This window comes from Tachyglossus aculeatus, chromosome 14 (assembly GCF_015852505.1).
Source record: "Tachyglossus aculeatus isolate mTacAcu1 chromosome 14, mTacAcu1.pri, whole genome shotgun sequence".
Classification (NCBI taxonomy): domain Eukaryota; kingdom Metazoa; phylum Chordata; class Mammalia; order Monotremata; family Tachyglossidae; genus Tachyglossus; species Tachyglossus aculeatus.
The window spans coordinates 39,201,810-39,224,437 of NC_052079.1; the positions used below are offsets into that span (position 1 = coordinate 39,201,810).

At 45.4% G+C, this 22,628-nt stretch overlaps 1 protein-coding gene across 5 annotated transcripts in view; it reads left to right on the top strand.

The window, feature by feature from the left end:
* Window positions 1-22,089, top strand: part of ELK3 (ETS transcription factor ELK3) — a 62,831-nt gene extending 40,742 nt beyond the window's left edge. For all 5 annotated transcript variants that reach the window (XM_038756898.1, XM_038756899.1, XM_038756896.1 and 2 more), the window contains 3 exons: window positions 5,600-6,394; window positions 16,624-16,746; window positions 21,237-22,089. In XM_038756898.1, the coding sequence (XP_038612826.1) occupies window positions 5,600-6,394; window positions 16,624-16,746; window positions 21,237-21,335 (1,017 nt within the window). In that variant the 3' untranslated portion in view covers window positions 21,336-22,089. The remainder of the gene's footprint in view (window positions 1-5,599; window positions 6,395-16,623; window positions 16,747-21,236) is intronic.
* Window positions 22,090-22,628: the final 539 nt, after the last annotated feature.

Here is a 22,628-nt window from a genome sequence, read left to right on the forward strand (position 1 = left end):
AATAAATAAATAGAGTAATAAATATGTACAAACATATATACATATATACAGGTGCTGTGGGGAAGGTAAGGAGGTAAGATGGGGGGATGGAGAGGGGGACGAGGGGGAGAGGAAGGAAGGGGCTCAGTCTGGGAAGGCCTCCTGGAGGAGGTGAGCTCTCAGTAGGGCCTCGAAGGGAGGAAGAGAGCTAGCTTGGCGGATGGGCAGAGGGAGGGCATTCCAGGCCCGGGGGATGACATGGGCCAGGGATCGATGGCGGGACAGGCGAGAACGAGGTACGGTGAGGAGATTAGTGGCGGAGGAGCAGAGGGTGTGGGGTGGACTGTAGAAGGAGAGAAGGGAGGTGAGGTAGGAGGGGGTGAGGTGATGGACAGCCTTGAAGCCCAGGGTGAGGAGTTTCTGCCTGATCTTACCTGCATCTTACCTGCATCTGCCTAAGGCATTCATTCATTCATTCAGACTGATGTTTCACCCTCCAATTGTGACCACTGGCTGGCAACTGTGTTTGTGGCCAGCAGCTGTCAGCCGGACTCAGTGGTGGAGGCAGCGGGGAAAGCCCAGGCCATCCGGCAACCCTCCCCAGAAATAACCTCTCACGCCAGCTTTAGTCCCAGAGAAGACCGCCGCGGACACGAAAGCAGCGGGGATGTCTGCACCACGCTGGCTGCGGTTTCCCCGACCACCGCCCCCGCGGCCCGTTCCCCAAACTGGGCTACCAGCAGGGTGTTCCCCTCCCGTCAGCACACTGAAAGAGGTAGCCAGCAGGGAGGTTTTTATTTTACATTCCCAAATTTGGGAGGGAGACCTGCAGTTACATTGGTGAGACCGTAAACTGGAGGTCTCCATGGAGGGGCAGCCGGACAGAGGTGTTCTGGCCGGACGGGTGGGCAGGATTAGGGCTGGGAGAGGAGGCATTTCTGACCCCTGCCTCCAGCGAATGCTGGTGCCAGTGACAGGTGCAGCCAGTGACCTTCTCCATTCATTCATTCTTTCAATGCAGAACCCACTGACCTCCACAAGACTGTAAGCCCCCTCAGTCCACCATCAATCATAGTTATTGAGTGCTTATTAGGGGCAGAGCACTGTACTAAGCACTTGGGAGAGTACAGCAATAAACAGACACTTTCCTTGCCTGCAACAAGCTTACAGTCTAGAGAGGCAGGGATTGAGTCTCTCTCAAGCACTTAACTACAGTACCCTGCACCTAGTAAGCGCTTAATAAATACCATCAATTGATTACCCACACCCAATAACAACAGTAGAATTAATTGCGTACCTAGTGAGGGTAAAGCTTGAACTAAGTGTTTGGGAGAGTACAAGAGAAGCAGAAATCTGCTCCAATCAATCAATCAATCAATCGTATTTATTGAGCGCTTACTGTGTGCAGAGCACTGTACTAAGCGCTTGGGAAGTACAAGTTGGCAACATATAGAGACAGTCCCTACTTACAATCTAGTGGGAAGCAGTGTGGCCTGGTGGATAGAGCAGATACCTGGGAGTCAGAAGGACCTGGGTTCTACTCCTGGCTTCACCATTTGTCTGCTGTGTGACCTTGAGCAAGTCACTTCACTTCTCTGTGCCGTTGTTACCTCATCTGGAAAATGAGGATTAGTACTGTGAGCCCCATGTGGGGCATAGACTGGTTCGAACCTGATTAGCTTGTATCTATCCCAGCACTTGTATATACTGTGTGCAAAGTAGAACAAACAGGGTCAATAGCCGCGTGGTGCAGTGGAAAGAGCAAGGGCTTGGGAGTCAGAGGTCAGGGGTTCGAATCCCGGCTCCACCACTTGTCAGCTGTGTGACCTTGGGCAAGCCACTTAGCTTCTCTGTGCCTCAGTTACCTCATCTGTAAAATGGGGATTAAGACTGTGAGCCCCAAGTGGGACAACCTGATCACCTTGTAGTGCTCAGCGCTTAGAACAGTGCTTTGCACATAGTAAGCGCTTAATAAATGCCATCATTATTATTCCCCTTTTAGGACCGTGAGCCCACTGTTGGGTAGGGACTGTCTCTGTATGTTGCCGATTTGTACTTCCCAAGCGCTTAGTACACTGCTCTGCACATAGTAAGCGCTCAATAAATATGATTGATGGTGATGATGATGATACCCCAGCCTGACACTCAGTAAGCACTTAATAAATACCATTTAAAAATGTAAAGGAGAGATCCATGCCTGCAACCTGACAATCAATCTGACCCACAACTTTGTGGCAGGTATTTAGGGGTCAGGTCGGGTCGCGGGTGGATGAGCAAGTCTCTGGCTGTGTGTGGGTTCCCTGGTCCCCATCTTCTGGGTTTAGCAGGCCCATCATCATCATCATCAATCATATTTATTGAGCGCTTACTATGTACAGAGCACTGTACTAAGCGCTTGGGAAGTACAAATTGGCAACATATAGAGACAGTCCCTACCTAACAGTGGGCTCACAGTCTAAAAGGGGCCCATGGGAGCAGTGACAGGATTTAGGCAGTGGTATTTATTGAGCACTGACCATGTACAGAGCACTCTACTAAGCGCGTGGGAGACTACAATACAACAGAGTTGGTAGACATGTTTCCTGCCCACAAGGAGCTCACAGTCTAGAGGATAGAGGTCAGAAGCTACTAGATCACTGACTCTGGCCACAGCTTGCTTTCTGTTTTACTAATACCATGATGATCAGTCACTAAGCTGGACTGCAGTCAGAATCCTTGGAAGTGTAATTTGTTTTTGTTTTGTTTTTAATGGTACTTGTTAAGTGCTTACTCTGTGTCAAACACTATTCTAAATGCTGGAGCAGGTACAAGTCAATTAGTCGGACACAGTCCCCGTCCCGCCTGGGGCTCACCGTCTCAGTAGGCGGGAGAACTGGTTTTGAATCCCCATTTTACAGTTGAGGAAGCTGAGGCATGGAGAAGTTAAGTGACTTGCCCAAGGTCACACAGCAAGCAATCAGCAGAGCAATTGGCAAAGCTGGGGTTAGAACCCAGGCCCTCTGACTCTTCTTGAGGTAGGATGCTTGGTGTTGGGAGAAATCCCCATACTGTGGTTTGCTTTCTGAAGTGAAGAACTCATTTATGGCCCCTGCTCCCACTTTCCCCTTCTTTTTTCCACTATTCAGTTTCCTTGGTTTCCAAAATTCAGATGAGCCTCCAACCTAGCTCAAGATGAAATAAAGCAAACTTTTTAGCATGTACCCAAGGGAGAAAAATGCCATTAAATAAAAACAAAAATATACTTGAATTTTTAGCAAAGGAAGCATTATCACACCAGCCAAGCACATTTTCTTTTTATAGGAGTTGACTGTATTTCAGGTTTGCTTAATATAAAAAAGCCTCTCTAACATTTATTGAATTTGTCCCTTCTGGGAAGCAGATTTTCCAAGTACAATATCTAGGGCTAGTGTTGTAAGTAATAAACGTTTGGGCAGCGAGGTGCTACTGGGGGTTTTGAAGTTTTCTTCAGTGTCCTGACCACATTTTAGCCTGAGGTGAAAGAGGGAAGCCAGGTGGTTCACCAAAACCCCCTCCAAATTAAAGAAAATAATGCTCTTGAAAGAGAATGATGGCCCCAAACACAGGTTTTCTATTTGCAAACTGAACTTGCTTTTGAGCTCTAGGACTAAAAGAGCATTTAGAAACCTTTTTTAGGCTGCAAACTCCTTATGGGCAGGGAATGTGTTTTCCAACTCTGTTACATTATACAATGCTCTGCACACCGTAAGTGCTCAGTAAATACCAGTGATTGATTGATTCATACATCTGTCTAAAATACTTTACAGTCACTTCTGCTATAATGCAGGATTGTGTTTTTGAAGGTCCACATATTAAGTGAAAACCAGCAGCGAGGGAAGCAGTGTGGCCTAGTGGATAGAGCACAGCCTGGGAGCCAGAAGGACCTGGGCTTTAATCCTGGCTCTGCCACTCATCTGCTGGGTGACCTTGAGCAAATCATTCCAGCGCTAAGAAAGTCCAGCGCTTAGAACAGTGCTGAGCACATAGTAAGTGCTTAACAAATGCCATCATTATTATTATTATTCACTTTTCTGTGCCTCAGTTACCTCTTCTGCAAAATGGGGATGAAGACTGTGAGCCCCTCATGGCACAGAGATTGCATCCAATCTGATAACCTTGTATTTACCCCAGTGCTTAGAACAGTACTTGGCACATGGCACTTAAATACCATCATCATTATTATTATTTATTAGCTTGTATCTGACCCAGCACTTACTACAGTTCCTGGTACAGAGTAAGCGCTTAACAAATACCATGAGAAAACAAACAAACAAGCAAAATGTTATAGGAACCTTGATCCAGTGGAAGGTAATGGGGTGGCATTGTCCTCGTGACTGACATTTTGTGATCCCCATTTATATATCCTTGTTATGACCACCACTAACAGAATGTTTTACGTCTGTGCCACATCGTTTGGTTTTTTGGTGTCCCTTAAAATACTGTAAAGTGGCAAAGCATAAAGAAACACCAGGTACTTTACAGTCGAGTAGGGTGAAGCTGAGGCAGAGACGGATATCACGCCTTGCCCGACGCCTCTGTTCCTTCCTACACCAAGTCCACTTGTGCCAAATTGTGGATTGGGGTATATCAGAACAGACTCACATTGTGGAAGGACATTCCCTCATTCTGCCATCATGTTAGGTCCCGACTGTGGAATGAAAGCTTGTATTATAACAGAAATGACTATTTCATTTCATTTTTTAAAAAACCTCTGAAGCCCTATTATTTCCCCAAGCTATTTTCACTCTCTGATCTGCAACTCAGGGGCTGGGTGTTTGAGCCCAGTGACGTTTTAGAGTCAAAAGGCACCATTGGCCTAGGCCTGCGCTGGATCTGTGGGCCAACTTTGAGAAAACAAAGGACTCGAACCCATCCCTAGCCTGCTTATTTGCTGAACAGTCCACAAGGCCAGGAACTGCCTTGGGAACTGGTGGTTCCTTCCAAACACCTGAGGAGGATATAGCAGTGATCATTGATGCCCTCACTTGGCCATGGACCCAAGCTAAGATGCTGGGTACTGGACGCCAGAGACTTCGAACCAAAGTCTGCCCCTTCCCAGAGATGAGGGTGGCCCTCACTTTGACAGGGGTGATGAGTCGGGGGAGTGGAGGGAGAGGGAGCTGCTTTTGAGGGGGCACTTTACCAGCCCCTCTGTGGCGGTGAGGGGATTTTAGGAAATACCCAATTAACAGATGGATAAAGAGCTCCTAGCTGCACCATCATAGGAAAGAATTGGTGTTGTCAATTAATGAGAGTTAGAGAGAGAGAGAGAGAGAGAGAGAGAGAGACATACCTCACATTTTAGCAAAGGTAACACTCTAGCACCATCAAAGCACATTTTCCTTTTTGTGGGATTTGACAGTACCTCACCCCCACATGGGCTGCAGATCTTCCATATTGTTTGAATTTCATCCAAAATGTATTCAGCAGTTCTTTAGCAATGATTTTTCCCTGTCGTGGAAGTTGTTCTTTAAGTGGAGAAAATGGAAATACACCGGCAAACAATTTTGGACCAGCTCTCCATCGGGCCCTTCCTTCATCGTCCTTGAGTCAGCGTCTTTAAACACACTAACATTTTTAACGTTTATGTTTATGTTTGCAGAACATCATCAAGAAAGTGATCGGGCAGAAGTTCGTGTACAAGTTTGTCTCTTTTCCTGAGATTTTGAAAATGGATCCCCATGCAGTGGAAATCAGCAGAGAAAGCCTTTTGCTGCAGGACAGCGATTGCAAGGTGCCTCCCGAGGGAAGAGAACAGCCCAAACACAGCCTGTCCGCCCTCAAAAGCGCAAGCCGAAATGAATACATCCATTCTGGCCTGTATTCGTCCTTCACCATTAACTCCCTACAAAACCAACCGGATACTTTCAAGCCAATTAAGACGGAGAAACTGGAGGAGAAATCCGAAGGAAGCACTCCAGTGGAAGAAGTTAGGACTGTTATCAGGTTTGTGACAAACAAAACAGACAAGCAAGCCATGCGGCCCCTGGTGTCGCTACCTTCCACGTCCGAGGCTGCGGCCGCCTCCGCCTTCTTGGCTTCGTCCGTCTCGGCCAAAATATCTTCTTTAATGTTGCCTAATGCTGCCAGCATTTCTTCGCCTTCGTCGTCCTCGTCTCGCTCCCCCTCCCTGTCCCCCAACTCCCCGCTCCCTTCTGAACACAGAAGCCTCTTCCTTGAGTCCAGTTGTCATGACTCAGATTCTCTAGAGCCCCTGAACCTGTCCTCAGGCTCCAAGACAAAATCTCCGTCTCTTCCCCCAAAGGCTAAGAAACCCAAAGGCCTGGAAATCTCAGCACCCCCGCTGGTCCTTTCCAGCACGGATATCGGCTCGATTGCGCTCAACAGTCCAGCCCTGCCCTCGGGATCCCTCACTCCAGCCTTCTTCACCGCACAGGTAAGACCCAGCCAGCTCCTCTCACAGACCCCTCCTCCTCCTCCTCTGCCCTGCCCGCAGTAATCGCTCAGTAAATACGACAGACTGAGTGACTGACTCGCGTGGGTCACGGTATCCAGAAATTTCACGTTCGTAAGGCAGCAGTTCCCGAGGAAGACCCCGTAGCGAGGTGTGGAAAATCCCATACGATGACTTGAGCGGGGTAATCTTAGGTCCTCAGAGTGTACTGCCGGTGAAAGGTGACGGAATTGGCCAGGGACGCTTGTGGGGAAGTGTTCCGGAAATCGTGCGCTGGGCATAATCAATCAATCGTATTTATTGAGCGCTTACTGTGTGCAGAGCACTGTACTAAGTGCTTGGGAAGTACAAGTTGGCAACATATAGAGACAGTCCCTACCCAACAGTGGGCTCACAGTCTAAAAGGGGGAGACAGAGAACAAAACCAAACATACTAACAAAATAAAATAAATAGAATAGATATGTACAAGTAAAATAAATAAATAAATAGAGTAATAAATATGTACAAACATATAAATATATACAGGTGCTGTGGGGAAGGGAAGGAGGTAAGATGGGATGGAGAGGGGGACGAGGGGGAGAGGAAGGAAGGGGCTCAGTCTGGGAAGGCCTCCTGGAGGAGGTGAGCTCTCAGTAGGGCCTTGAAGGGAGGAAGAGAGCTAGCTTGGCGGATGGGCAGAGGGACGGCATTCCAGGCCCGGGGGATGAAGTGGGCCGGGGGTTGATGGCTGTAGAAGGAGAGAAGGAAGGTGAGGTAGGAGAGGGCGAGGTGATGGACAGCCTTGAAGCCCAGGGTGAGGAGTTTCTGCCTGATGCACAGATTGATTAGTAGCCACTGGAGATTTTTGAGGAGGGGAGTAACATGCCCAGAGCATTTCTGGGCATGTTACTCCCCTCCTCAAAAATCTCCGATGATAGCGATATTTGTTAAACGCTGGCCAAAGAGCTGGGATAGGGACAAGTTAATCAGTTTGGACACAGTTCCAATCCTACGTGGGGCATCACAGTCCAAGGGGAGGAAGCACAGTATTTAATCCCCATTTTATAGATGCGGATACTGAGACATCGAATAGTTGTCATGTGCCCAAGCAGTTACAGGGTATACAAATGGCAGAGCCAGGATTAGGTCTTGCGCTTTCCTCTTGGCTAAGCCTTCTTCTTGGGGCAAATGCCAAAGAAATTGCCAAAATTTGGCAAAGAAAGCCAAATGCCTAATTAAATTTCTGTTTTTCAAGCCCTACCAGCTGAACTTTCTCATAAAATGGGAAATAAACATTAGTTAAATGTTGATGATGACGACAAAAGCTAATAATCCCTGTGCTTTGTGGAATGCTGTTCTAAGTGCTTGGGAGCATCCACAAAGTTGAATGAGTTAGTTACTGCCCACAGAAAAGATGCAATTGACTTATTAGTTTCTAAGAACGGCCAGTTTCAAAATCAGAAAACCTTGGAGCATGAACAGAGATGTTTGTCTTCTGTAAGAAGAAAATGAAAATTAACAAAAGTGGCCATGGTAAATGCCAGTGGCTTTGCCTGCCTTGGCAGGGAGTGAGCCAAAGCCTGGCCACAGCAGAGCCCAGCTAGAGGAAGGATGGGGATTATTTGGGCTTCGGGGCATAGAGAAGCATCATGGCTCAGTGGAAAGAGCATGGACTTTGGAGTCAGTGGTCATGGGTTCAAATCCCGGCTCCGCCACCGATCAGCTGTGTGACTCTGGGAAAGTCACTTAACTTCTCTGTGCCTCAGTTACCTCATCTGTAAAATGGGGATTGACTGTGAAGCCCCCCGTGGGACAACCTGATCACCTTGTAACCTCCCCAGCGCTTAGAACAGTGCTTTGCACATAGTAATCGCTTAATAAATGCCATCATTATTGTTATTATTGTGTGTCCGGTGCTGGAGGGTAACTGTGAGAGCAGGCTGAGAGCCTTGTCCTCTGTCTGCTGCTGCTGCTCTTGTTGCTTCTCCGGCTTTGAAGCATTCCTGGGGCCTTGGCCACTCGGGAGCGTCCTGGAGGAGCGTGATAAGGGGTCGCTGCTTACCTGCCCGCTGGCTAAGCTATAGCACGATAAGTACAAAGCTACTTCCAATAAGGTATTTTCACTTAAAGCAGCCCTTTGGCAGAAATGGCTCATTAGTAGCTCAGGAATTGGGGTCGACCTTTGACTGTTTTAGACTGTGAGCCCACTGTTGGGTAGGGACTGTCTCTATATGTTGCCAAACTTGTACTTCCCAAGCGCTTAGTACAGTGCTCTGCACACAGTAAGCGCTCAATAAATACGATCGATTGATTGATTGATTGACTTCCAGCGTTACACTCCCCTTACTTCTTTCCAGTGTCCTTAACTTTTAGGGCCCAGACTTGGCAGTTAATGTTTTGAGGTCAAAAGCTAGGCCAGAAGCAATGTTGTGCCCTATATGATTGGAGAGCTGGGGACCAGGAAGGGAAGTTAAACAGCCCGGACTTTACAAGGTTTTTTTTTTAAAATTTTTAATGGCATTTATCAAGTGTTTGCTTTGGGTCAAGCACTGTTCTAAGTGTTGGGGTAGATACAAGCTTATCAGGTTGGACCCAGTCCTTGTCCCACATGGGGTTCGCAGTCTAAATTGGAGGGAGGAGGATTTAATCCGCATTTTATAGTTGAGGTAACTGAGGCACAGAGAAGTTAAATGATGTGCCCAAGGTCACACGGCAAGCAAGGGCTGGAGCTGGGATTAGAACCCAGGTCCTCTGAGTCCCAAGCCCGTGCTCTTTCTACTAGGCCATGCTGCTTCCGAATCAGGTAAAGTGAAATTGGACGTGGCTGCCAGCATAATTTTCTAATTATTGGCCTCATTTTGGAAAAAGAAGTATTTTATGGAAATTACGTCCGAGCTTCTGTGTCCATGGGTGGAAAGTAAACTCAGAGCGGTGGGCTGCTACTTGGCAGTTTCTCTTTTCATGTCTCGAGGCGTGTTCATCGCACAGTGAGCCTACTGTTGGGTAGGGACCGTCTCTATATGTTGCCAGCTTGTATTTTCCAAGCGCTTAGTACAGTGCTCTGCACACAGTAAGCGCTCAATAAATACGATTGATTGATTGATTGATCCAAGTTCTGGGCATTTGGTTTTAAATGAATGCTCTGGGCATTCATGCTAAGGGGTGATTGATTATTGATTGTTACTTAGACTCTAAACTGCCCGTGGGAAGGAATAATGTCTACCAACTCTGTTGTGTTGTACTCTGTCAATCGCTTAGTATAGTGCTCTGCATGCAGTAAGCACTCAATAAATAGCATTAATTGATTAGCAGGGACAGACGTAATGTGTGCGTTGATTTGTCATCGCACATATTTTGGTAAGCACAGATGCCTGTTTCTCTAAAAAAATGAAAAGAATGGAAATAATGTGGTAGACTGACTAGAGAACTTCAGCTCACACAATCCTTTGACATCGTATAAGCTGATGGACTTTAAACACCCTTATTCAGGTCCAAACTAAACCATTTTATGTAACAGACGTCTTTTATTGCATCGTTCTGAACCAAGGCTACAGCCTTTAGAGAACATCATTCTTCAGGTGAAACTAAGTCTTTATTGTAATGGGATTTCTCACTGGATGTTAAATTCTGAAGTTTGAAACATTCAGTGCATTTTCTCCAAGGTGGAGAGAGTGGGATTCGAGCTGGTACATGCGTGTAGAGAAGCAGAATGGCCTAGGGGATAGAGCATGGGCCTGGGAATCAGAAGGACTTGGGTTCTAATTCCGGCTCCGCCACTTTTCTGCCGTGTGACGTTGGGCAAGTCACTTCACTTCTCTGTGCCTCAGCTACCTCTTCTGTTAAATGGGGATAGAAATTGTGAGCCCAGATGGGACGTGGACTGTGACCAGTCTGATTAGCTTTTTATCTACGCCAGTGCTTAGAACAGTGCCTAGTAATTATAATAATAATAATAATGATGGTATTTGTTAAGCGCTTACAATGTGGAAAGCACTGTTCTAAGCACTGGGGTAGATACAAGGTTATCAGGTTGTCCCACGTGGGGCTCACAGTCTTAGTCCCCATTTTACAGGTGGGGTAACTGAGGCACAGAGAAGTTAAGTGACTTGCCCAAAGTCACACAGCTGACAATCAATCGTATTTATTGAGCGCTTACTGTGTGCAGAGCACTGTACTAAACGCTTGGCAGAGCAGGGATTCAAACCCATGACCCCTGCCTCCAAAGCCCGTGCTCTTTCTACTAAGCCACAGCTCCTTCTCTAGTATATAGTAAGTGCTTAACAAATACCATAAACCCCCCACAATGTTCTAATTTCTCCCTTTTACCAAAGCTTATTTATGGGATTGATAAATGATTATCTAGGCCTCACTGTGGTGGTGGAATTCTGCATGCCGTCAGGGTGAGCTTGGTGATTGAGCCCAGAGATCTGAGGTGGGAGTGACTTAGACTCACCCAATCCGGCCTTTGCTGTCAACTCCTGAGTTTTCAGTCTGTGAGTTTTGTCAGTTTCCCTGAGTGATTGATGCCCAGAACCTTCTTAGCTCTCAGTATTAACAGGTTATTAGTGTGGCTGGATGTAGGCTCCAGGGGTCTGTAGATAGAAGCTTTCAAAGGAGGTGAACTCTTGCTTAGAGTAGGCGCCTCAAGGCATCTACTGACCGGATTGGCCTAGAGGTCTATTTCAGAATTGCCTTGTTCCTGTGAGCGGTAATCACTGTGGCATGATCTCCCACGGGTGGAAAAAATATGCAGAAATGATTGTGTCTTTTTAGCACTGACTGCTTACCTTTAAGAAGTTGCTTTGAAATAGAATGAGATTTATACACCAGTGACCTTGAAGGCACTAGAACTGATCCGACAGACTTCATGAGCCTAAGTGCTTAGTACAATGCTTAAGCGCGTAATCAATCAATCAATCGTATTTATTGAGCGCTTACTGTGTGCAGAGCACTGTACTAAGCGCTTGGGAAGTACAAGTTGGCAACAAATAGAGACAGTCCCTACCCAACAGTGGGCTCACAGTCTAAAAGGGGGAGACGGAGAACAAAACCAAACATACTAACAAAATAAAATAAATAGAATAGCTGTGTACAAGTAAAATAAATAAATAAATAAATAGAGTAATAAATATGTACAAACATATATACATATATACAGGCTCCAGGGGTCTGTAAATAGAAGATTTCAAAGGAGGTGAACTCTTGCTTAGAGTAGGCGCCTCAAGGCATCTACTGACCGGATTGGCCTAGAAGTCTATTTCAGAATTGCCTTGTTCCTGTGAGCGGTAATCACTGTGGCATGATCTCCCGCGGGTGGAAAAAATATGCAGAAATGATCGTGTCTTTTCAGCACTGACTGCTTACCTTTAAGAAGTTGCTTTGAAATAGAATGAGATTTATACACCAGTGACCTTGAGGGCACTAGAACTGATCCGACAGACTTCATGAGCCTAAGTGCTTAGTACAATGCTTAAGCGCGTAATCAATCAATCAATCAATCAATCAATCGTATTTATTGAGCGCTTACTGTGTGCAGAGCACTGTACTAAGCGCTTGGGAAGTACAAGTTGGCAACATATAGAGACAGTCCCTACCCAACAGTGGGCTCACAGTCTAAAAGGGGGAGACAGAGAACAAAACCAAACATACTAACAAAATAAAATAAATAGAATAGCTATGCACAAGCAAAATAAATAAATAAATAAATAATTAGAGTAATAAATGTGTACAAACATATATACATATAGACAGGCTCCAGGGGTCTGTAAATTGAAGATTTCAAAGGAGGTGAACTCTTGCTTAGAGTAGGCGCCTCAAGGCATCTACTGACCGGATTGGCCTAGAAGTCTATTTCAAAATTGCCTTGTTCCTGTGAGTGGTGATCACTGTGGCATGATCTCCCGCGGGTGGAAAAAATATGCAGAAATAATCGTGTCTTTTCAGCACTGACTGCTTACCTTTAAGAAGCTGCTTTGAAACAGAATGAGATTTATATACCAGTGACCTTGAAGGCACTAGAACTGATCCAACAGACTTCCTGAGCCTAAATGCTTAGTACGATGCTTAAGCGCGTAATCAATCAATCTACCCTGGCACAATGCTTGGCACATAGTGAACACTTAACAAATGCCATTATTATTATTGAGACCTATTATTAATATTAATAGTGACATTAATTAATCAATCAATCAATCAATCGTATTTATTGAGCGCTTACTGTGTGCAGAGCACTGTACTAAGCTCTTGGGAAGTCCAAGTTGGCAACATATAGAGACAGTCCCTACCCAACAGTGGGCTCACAGTCTAAAAGGGGGAGACAGAGAACAAAACCAAACATACTAACAAAATAAAATAAATAGAACAGATATGTACAAGTAAAATAAATAGAGTAATAAATATGTACAAACATATATACATATATACAGGTGCTGTAGGGAAGGGAAGGAGGTAAGATGGGGGGGATGGAGAGGGGGACGAGGGGGAGAGGAAGGAAGGGGATCAGTCTGGGAGGGCCTCCTGGAGCAGGTGAGCTCTCAGTAGGGCCCAAAAGTTAAAAACAAGAAAGTTAAAGTATGATCTTTTGCATAAATTAAAATCATTTTTTAAAAATGTTGGAAAGCAAACTATTAACATTGTTTTAGAGCAGGAAGGGGGTCATCAGATCAAGCCAGACAACAAAATCTGAATATAATACAAATATTTGTATGTACAATATATAAAAAGCAGAGCGACAGTCTCCGTCACTGGGCTGGCAGGGCTGGAGTCAGGTGCATGCTGGGAGAAGGGTAATACAGTGTAATAAGCGTAATACAGTGCTTTGCGCACATTTAGTGCTCGATAAGTACGATTGAATGAGTAGCCTAATCAAACAGTGCTATTTATTGGGCATTTACTGTGTGCAGAGCACTGTACCAAGTATTTGGGAGAGTACAACAGAGTTGGTAGTCATGTTTCCTGCCCATAGTGAGCTTCCAGGTTAATGCACTCACACTCCATCCTAATTTCTTCCCACTCCCATGGCTTGAATAGCCAGTGATGGAATTTGCAGATGGCAGACACCCAGACACCCAGAACGCTACCTGCACTCTGATGAGCGTGCAGCCGCCTGAATGATGTCATACGAAACATTTTGCGGAAGGTTCGCTTAAACCCAGAGCATTTTCTAGGGGGACCCCCGACTCCCGCGTTTCGCTCCAGAGCTCTTGTGTTTCCCTTCTGGGTCTCTAAACACAGGAGCTGTTTCCAAGTCATGGGACTCAGAAGCAAGACTCGAAGCGGAGGGAAACTGGGTATTTAAAGTAAGAAACTGGGTACTTAAAGTAAAAATGCCAGCCATAAAGGCATCCAGGGCTCTATCCAAGGCATCCTACTCCAACCCAGCACACTTGCTTCGCTCCTCTAACGTCAATTTATTCAACTCCTCTAACGTCAATTTATTCACTCTATCTCATCTATCTCACCCCCAGCCCCTCTCCCATATCCTGTGTCTGGTCTGGAACTCCCTCCTTATCATTTCTGATAGACCATCACTCTCCCCGCTTTAAAGCCACAACTCCTCCAAGAGGCCTTCCCTAAGTCCTAATTTCCCCAATTCCCTTGCCCTTCTGTGCCATCCTCATACTTGGATCTGTACCCTTTAACCACTTGAAAACAATAATAATAATAATAATGGCATTTATTAAGCACTTACTATATGCAAAGCACTGTTCTAAGCACTGGGGAGGTTACAAGGTGATCAGGCTGTCCCACGGGGGGGGCTCACGGTCTTAATCCCCATTTTTTTTTTTACAGATGAGGTAACTGGGGCACAAAGAAGTTAAGTGACTTGCCTAAAGTCACACAGCTGACAAGTGGCGGTGCCGGGATTTGAACCCGTGACCTCTGACTCCAAAGCCCATGCTCTTTCCATGGAGCCAGTCACCCCACTCCACCCCACCGTAACCCCACAGCACATATCTGTAGTTTATTTTACTGTTTCTGTCTCCCCCTCTAGACGGAAGGGTCCTGTGGGCAGGGAATGGTGTCTTCCGACTCTGTTACATTATCATCATCATCATCATCATCATCAATCGTATTTATTGAGCGCTTACTGTGTGCAGAGCACTGGACTAAGCGCTTGGGAAGTCCAAGTTGGCAACATATAGAGACAGTCCCTACCCAACAGTGGGCTCACGGTCTAAAAGGGGGAGACAGAGAACAAAACCAAACATACATTGTACTCTTCCAAGTGCTTAGTATTGTGCCTGGCAATAAATTCTGGGACGAGACAGGCCAGATGAAACTACAATGTCTAGTAGGAAATCGGACAAATGGCCACTCTCCATTCCAGTCCAGAGTAACACCAAATCCAGGTAGGGCCTACCTTCCTAGCCTCTTCCAGAAGCAGCATGGCGTGGTGGATAGAGCAAAGGCCTGGAAGTTAGAAGGTCATGGGTTCTAGTCCCCGCTCCGCCACTTGTCTGCTGTGTGACCTTGGGCAAAAAACTTCACTTCTCTGTGCCTCAGTTACTCTTCTGTAAAATGGGAATTGAGACTGTGAACCCTATGTGGGACAGGGACTGTGCCCAACCCGATTGGCTTGTATCCACCCCAGCACTTAGTAGAGCAAAGCAGCGTGGCTCGGTGCATAGAGCCCGGGCTTTGGAGTCAGAGGTCATGGGTTCAAATCCCGGCTCCGCCAATTGTCAACTGTGTGACTTTGGGCAGGTCACTTCACTTCTCTGGGCCTCAGTTACTCCAGCTGTAAAATGGGGATTAAGACTATGAGCCCCACATGGGACAACCTGATCATCTTGTAACCTCCCCAGCTTTAGAACAGTGCTTTGCACATAGTAAGCGCTTAATAACTGCCATCATTATTATTCTTTTAGACTGTGAGCCCACTGTTGGGTAGGGACTTTATATGTTGCCAACTTGTACTTCCCAAGCGCTTAGTACAGTGCTCTGCACACAGTAAGCGCTCAATAAATACGATTGATGATGATGGCACATAGTAAGTGCTTAACAGATACCATTATTATCATTATTATCATCCCTTTCTCAGAGCTCTCACTTCCTCCGCAACCCCACCAGCTATACCATCTATAGAATTTTCTTACCAGGATGTCTAAGTCGCTGGAAGCATAGAAAGTGGAGCCTCGAGATTTTAATTTTGACTCTTGTGAAAAGAGGGGAAAAGTTCTTGTCTAGCGTACTGCCTGAAGCTGCAGTGACCCAGGTCATAATCTGCCAGCAAAGCCCAAGGAAGGGAGAAGCCAGAGAAAAAGGGGGATTTATGGATCTTGGTTCAGTGGAGCCGGAGGCTGTTAGGAATCTGAAATGTCATTTAAAGATCAGCAAAGTACACGGTTTCAACCAAATGCTGCAGCTTCTTTAGAACCCGTAGACTTGATGCATCGAAAGCAGCTGGAGCAGGACTGGGGGCAGGGCAGTTTAATTTTAATAGAATTGAATTTAGACCCCAAACACGTTAGTCAGTCACTATCCTGGTATTTATTAGACTGTGAGCCCACTGTTGGGTAGGGACTGTCTCTATATGTTGCCACCTTGTACTTCCCAAGCGCTTAGTACAGTGCTCTGCACACAGTAAGCGCTCAATAAATACGATTGATTGATTGATTAAGACCGCCTCCACCCTTCCTTCTCCCCGTCCACCCCCCCAACCCCCAAACACACATGTTGCTACATTATAGATTTTTCCTGCTTTTCATATACTTTCAGGTCATTGGTCTTCATTTTCACTGAAACATACTGGTATTCGTGAACTATTTTTACAAAGCGAAGTGGGATAATGGGAGCAGATTAGGGAACGTGCCCCAGATAAAGGAGAAAGAAGCCTCACCGGATTTCCTAGGCATATAAGAAATTTCAGTGTAAATCGGTCAGACCCTAGCACTGGGGGCTTGATATCGGGGCTTCCAGGACTTGCCAGTTTTTAGCCCCGGCATCTCTGCAACGTGTTTCCCCTGCTGAACTGGCAAGTCCTAAAAGCCCCGATATCAAGCCCCAAATGCTAGGGTCTGACCGATTTACACTGAAATTTCTTATATGCCTAGGAAATCCGGTGAGGCTTCTTTCTCCTTCATCTGGAGCACGTTCCCTAATCTGCTGCCATTATCCCACTTCACACAGCAGAGCCTTTAGCGGAGCTCTTGTTTATTCAGTGACTGAACAGTATGAAACAAGGTAAGCCCTGTGTAAAAAGCTATGTATCTGATCGTTTATCTTGCAGACTCCAAATGGCTTACTATTGACGCCAAGCCCACTGCTGTCTAGCATTCACTTCTGGAGCAGCCTTAGTCCTGTAGCTCCGTTGAGTCCTGCCAGGCTGCAAGGACCAAATACCTTGTTTCAGGTGAGTTTCCCCTCAAGCGATTCCCCCCGTCCCTCCTGGTGATCGAAAGTTACAAGGTGGGGACTTCCAAGATAGCATTGCGTCATCTCCCGTTGTGTGTTGGACTTGAGATTCAAGTTGTTCAGAAACTGGTTCCAGAGTGTGAAGGTCGAGTGACCTGGTGGCCCTTCTCTTTTGGAGACATGACTTCTTGTCACGTGGCTATCAGATGCTAATATTCTAATAGCCGCAGTTGGTGCCTGGATGGAGCCCAGCTTGGGTGGGCTCAGAGGATGTGGATGGTGAGCCTTCTAGACTGTGAGCCCACTGTTGGGTAGGGACCGTCTCTATATGTTGCCAACTTGGACTTCCCAAGCGCTTAGTACAGTGCTCTGCACACAGTAAGCACTCAAATACGATTGATTGAATGAATGAATGAATGAATGAGAAGCAGCGTGGCTTAGTGGATAGAGCACAGGCCTGGGCCTCAGGAGGACCTGAGTTCTTGTCCTGGCTCTGCCACATCTCTGCTGTGTGACCATGGGCAAGTCACTTAACTTCTCTGGGCCTCAGTTACCTCATCTAGAAGTTGGGGAGAAGAGTGTGAGCCCCGTGTGGGACAGGGAATGTGTCCAACATGCTTAACTTGTAACTACCCATGTCCACGTCCTCCCCATGGCCTGGAATGCCCTCCCTCGGCACATCTGCCAAGCTAGCCCTCTTCCTTCCTTCAAAGCCCTACTGAGAGCTCACCTCCTCCAGGAGGCCTTCCCAGACTGAGTCCCCTCCTTCCTCCCCCCCTCCTCCCCGCCTTACCTCCTTCCCCTCCCCACAGCACCTGTATATATGTTTGTACATATTCATTACTCTATTTATTTTACTTGTACACATTTATTCTATTTATTTTATTTGGTTTATATGTTTTGTTTTGTTGTCTGTCTCCCCCTTCTAGACTGTGAGCCCGCTGTTGGGTAGGGACCGTCTCTATATGTTGCCAACTTGTACTTCCCAAGCGCTTAGTACAGTGCTCTGCACACAGTAAGCGCTCAATAAATACGATTGAATGAATGAATGAACTACCCCAGTGCTTAGAAGAGTGGTTGGCACATAGTAAGCGCTTAACAGGTACTGTTGTTATTATTATTGACCAGCTTTATGCCCAAGATAGGCCCACATCAGGGAGTTGAGGTCAAGTGCCAGCTCAGTCTTTTTGAACAGAGTCGGTGTGAGTGATAATAACAAGAATTGTGGTGTTTGTTAAGCACTTATTATGTGCTAAGCACTGGGGTAGGTACAATACAATCAGAGCACATGTGGGGCAGAGGTGGGCTCTTGGTAAAGGGGGAAATTCTTAAGAAGTACTAAATGGGATGCTGTTTTCAGCAAACAGTGCTAGTTTCAAGTTTTTGAATGGGAATTTGATGAGGGACTTCTTAAGATTTTAAAATATGATAATAGAAGATAGTGTGCTGCTTCAAAGAACATTCTCTTTTGTTCATTTTAATTAGCCTAGACAAATGCTTGAGTTAGAATTGATCCCTGTTGACTTAAAATTTGTCCCAAGTGAAACTGGTAACTTTCCTGGGAGGACAAGGGGAAGAGAAAACCATGTGCAGTGTGCAAATCTCTCATAAATTTTGATGGGAAACCAAAGGGGTGAGAATCATGCCAGTTGTAAAAAGTGCTAGTGCTCTGCACATAGTAAGCGCTCAATAAATACGATTGATGATAAAAAGGATAAAATAAGAGGTGAGGACAGAGACAAGGGAACAAACCCTCCCCCTAAGTGTTTTGAAACGACAAGAATGGTCTTTTTTGTCTTTTTATGCATAATAATCCTGCACACCGAGCCGCAATAGTCAAACCTTGTCTAGAGCCAACTTATATAAATTCAACCAACTTTTCTCACACATGAATTGTATAATTGAACCCAAAGAACATTCTCAACCCATCAGAAATCATTATTTGGTCACGTCAAAGTTTTTGGGCAACAGTTTCCTCTGGGGCCAGAGAGGATGGGGTCCTTCCTTAATTGGCATCATCTCTGAGATGATCGAATACATCAGTTGCCTTCTAATGCCCTCCATCTGCTGTATTCCAGAGAGCTGTTTTCAACTGAAAACTATTGTATTTCAGCCGCCTCCCGGCTCTCCCAACTTCCAGCTTTTCCAAACTCTACTTCAGGCTGCTGCACAGATTTTCCTGAAGGATTACTCAGCCCACACTTCTCCTGAAAACTCACCATTGACAGCTGGTGTCTCCACATCACACAAAAACTCATCTCATGGCTTTTCACTATCTGGCTCTCGCTTCTCTCCCTGTCCCTCCTCCCCACCTTAAGTGGTACTTGTTAAGCACTTAGTACATACCAGGGGTTTTAATAATAATAACTGTGATATTTAAGTGCTTATTATGTGTGAGGCACTATACTAATCAATGGGGTAGAGTACAGTGCTCTGCACACAGTAAGTGCTCAATAAATACGATTGAATGAATACAAGCTAATAATAATAATAATGATGGCATTTATTAAGCGCTTACTATGTGCAAAGCACTGTTCTAAGCGCTGGGGAGGTTACAGTGTGATCAGGTTGTCCCTCGTGGGGCTCACAGATTTAATCCCCATTTTCCAGATGAGGTAACTGAGGCACAGAGAAGTGGTTGTACACAGTCCCTGTCCCTGTCCGATGAGAAATTGCAAAAATGGCTGGCTATTGTAGGCAACTCCCAAGGCTACCGTCTGCTGGATAATTAGTCTGTGGCCCAGCTTTGGCACCGAACTGCAGTCACTGCGGCTGTAAATAGGTTCACTTGATTTATGTGCCTTTAAGCATTTGCAATGCAACTCCTTCGATTTACAGATTTAAGAAGTAAATCTTTTAGGTGCAAAAATGCTGTGTGACCATGGGCAAGTCACTTCACTTCTGCGTGACCCAGTTACCTCATCTGTAAAATGAGGATTAAGACTGTGAGCCCCATGTGGGACTTGGACTGTGTCCACCCTGATTAGCTTGTTTCTACCCCAGCGCTTAATACAATGCCTGTCACATAGTAAGTGCTTAACAAATACCGTAAAAAAAATGGATTGAGGACAACTGAAATAATGTAAGGTGGCCATACATCACCGACCATTAAGAGCTCCCTAAACACACACAGAGTAAAGCAATTCACAGCCCCCGCATTTTTTAAGGCTTCTTTTCTTTCCCAAGGAAGTGCCCAGGTGCAGACTGAAAAAATCTCCAGTTATTTCATATTCATTGTGCTGCCACCATAAAGCCAGGGAATGGACCCAAAGAGCCATTTAATTCAGTCCTTTGCTTGTGACAGTTACATTTAAGACATGCTAGAGAGGAATGAAAATCTAGCCATAGTGCCGTAAATACTAAAATGGAGATTTTAACCATTTTTGGAGTGGGTTGACCAATATATACCTGCATTCAAGCCTGAAAGTGATTACAAAAGCATTGCTATCCCCCTTATCTTATGGCATTTGTGCCAGGTACTGTTCTAAGTGTTTTGGGGGTAGATATAAAATAATCAGATTGGACAACAGTCCCTTGTCCTCCAAGGGGTTCATAGTCTTAATACCCATTTTCCAGATGAGGTAACTGAGGCCCAGAGAAGTGACTTGCCCAAGGTCACATAGCGGACAAGTGGCAGAGCTGGGACTAAGTCCTCCCGACTCCCAGACGTGTATCTATCCACTATTGATGGATGGTCAATGGCTTCCCCATTTCTCTTCATCACTGTGGTTATTAACATTTTAAAAGTGCTTGTCATTATTTGTATCTGCCCTGGGCTTAGAACAGTGCTTGGCACATAGTAAGTGCTCAACAAATACCAGAATAGTAATAATTATTATTTTGTAGTTTTTTCCCTAGATATCTACAGCAAATCAAGGTAACTTCAGGGTGCTTGAAAACGATTGATTTAGGCAGGTGGAAAAAGTCTGAATTCATATATGTGTATTCATGGCATAGTGGACAGAGCAGGGACCTGGGATTCAGAAGGTCATGGGTTCTAATGCCGATTCCACCACTTGTTCGCTGTATGACCTTGGGCAAGTCATTTCACTTCTCTGGGCCTCAGTTCCATCACCTGTAAAATGAGGATTGCGACTGTGAGCCCCATGTGGGACAGGGATTACGTCCAACCTGATCTGCTTGTATCCTCTCCAGGGCTAAGTACAGTGCCTGGCACATAGTAAGCACTTAACCCATACCAGAGTCAGTATGATTATTATTTTTAGAGCGAACACACTCTCTAGAAAAGGAAAATCAATTTTGATATGCTGGTTTGGAGGGGGACCAGGATACGTTTCTATAAATTCTGCCTCCAACTCAGCCATGTGACAATAGGAATAAGCCAAAACAGCTTTTTAAAGCCCCGTTGGAGCCCATCCCATAACCTCGAGTTGCAAACGCACCGCAGCCAGGGATGCCGGGGGCCGGGTCTGCCCAGTTACTATGGCCGTGAGGTAATGGAAGTTTTTCTTTCTTGTCTCCTTGCAGTTCCCAACTCTGCTAAATGGTCACATACCAATGCCGATCTCCAGTCTGGATAGGGCCTCTTCTCCAGGACTGCTGTCTTCAAATGCTCAGAAATCCTGATGACGTCTCGCCCCATTAAGGACTCATTAACTGATATAATAAACTCACCCCCATGGGCTAGTATTTCCTGTGTTATGAGAAGGACTTTGTGAAACCCCATATTATCTTGGTTTGCACTTTTCATCACACGGATAGTCTGGTATTACTTTAGCATTCTTAAACAGTGTTTATATGTGGACATATATAAGATCTGTTTTGCAGTAAATGAATTTTAATGTTTTTATAAGAACATAGCCCACAAGTGTTGAACACTGTTGACAGTGAAGAACTTTTCTTAATGGATTTCAGTGTATCTAATAAGGATGTGAAGCTTTTCCCCTTTTAATTCTGCATACTCTGCATTGTGCTTATGTACACTTATAACCGGCTGTGCCTTCTTTTGCATAATGTTTAATGTTATGTAAATGATTTATATATTTTCTAGTATTAAGAGAAAAGGGTTGAAAGACAAAGCTAGTATCAAACTGCTACGGTAGTTTTCATTATTTTTCACAGACAGGCAATACGAAAGCACGGTCCTATAACTTTGTATTTAGTGCTTTCAAATTGTATACAAATTGCCTTATTTTTTCTTTGCTGAACTGAAAAAACATTAAGCGTAATGTGTTTTTTAAAGGAGTAAATGAAGCCATATTTAGACAAGGGATATCCATAAAATGAAGCGTTCCGTGACGTTTCGGATAGAAGAAAAGGTATTCAGCAAAAACAACCGGGAATTACCAGTACCTTTTAGTGTCATTGGAACCAGAGACTGGCGATAGGAAAACTGTACCAGGTCCTTCCTGCCACTTCTGCCGGTGCTGACTGGTCCCTAGCCTCGAGCATCCTCCAATTCCTGGAAGCGGCAGGAGTCCCCTCTCCGCTTTCTTACAGATTTGAGGTAAAAAAAAATCACACCGAGAGTTTTTCCAAAACTCTGAACTTTCATCCGAACCTTTAAAACCCACAGCTCAGTTTATGAAGAAGGCAAGCAGATAACATGAAAGAATTGAGGCTAGATAAGCAATGCTGTATCTTTATATGTAAATATGTGTGCTGCCCCTTCAGATGAAACGGCTGCCATTTTGCAGTTAAATACACTGCCTAATGAGCCTTAAATTAAAAATCACCTTGTGGGGGGAGGGAGGAGAGAGAGGGGAGAGGAGAAAGGCTAAGGAGAAAGGAAATGACATGGAAGAATGGAAAGGCCGGGAAGCTGAGTTCAACTGGGTTACAGTAATTTGGGATGTCACAGTTAACGTTCTGATTCGCAGTCTGGAGAAGTGATGGTGGAAATCTGGCCGCCCTGGATAA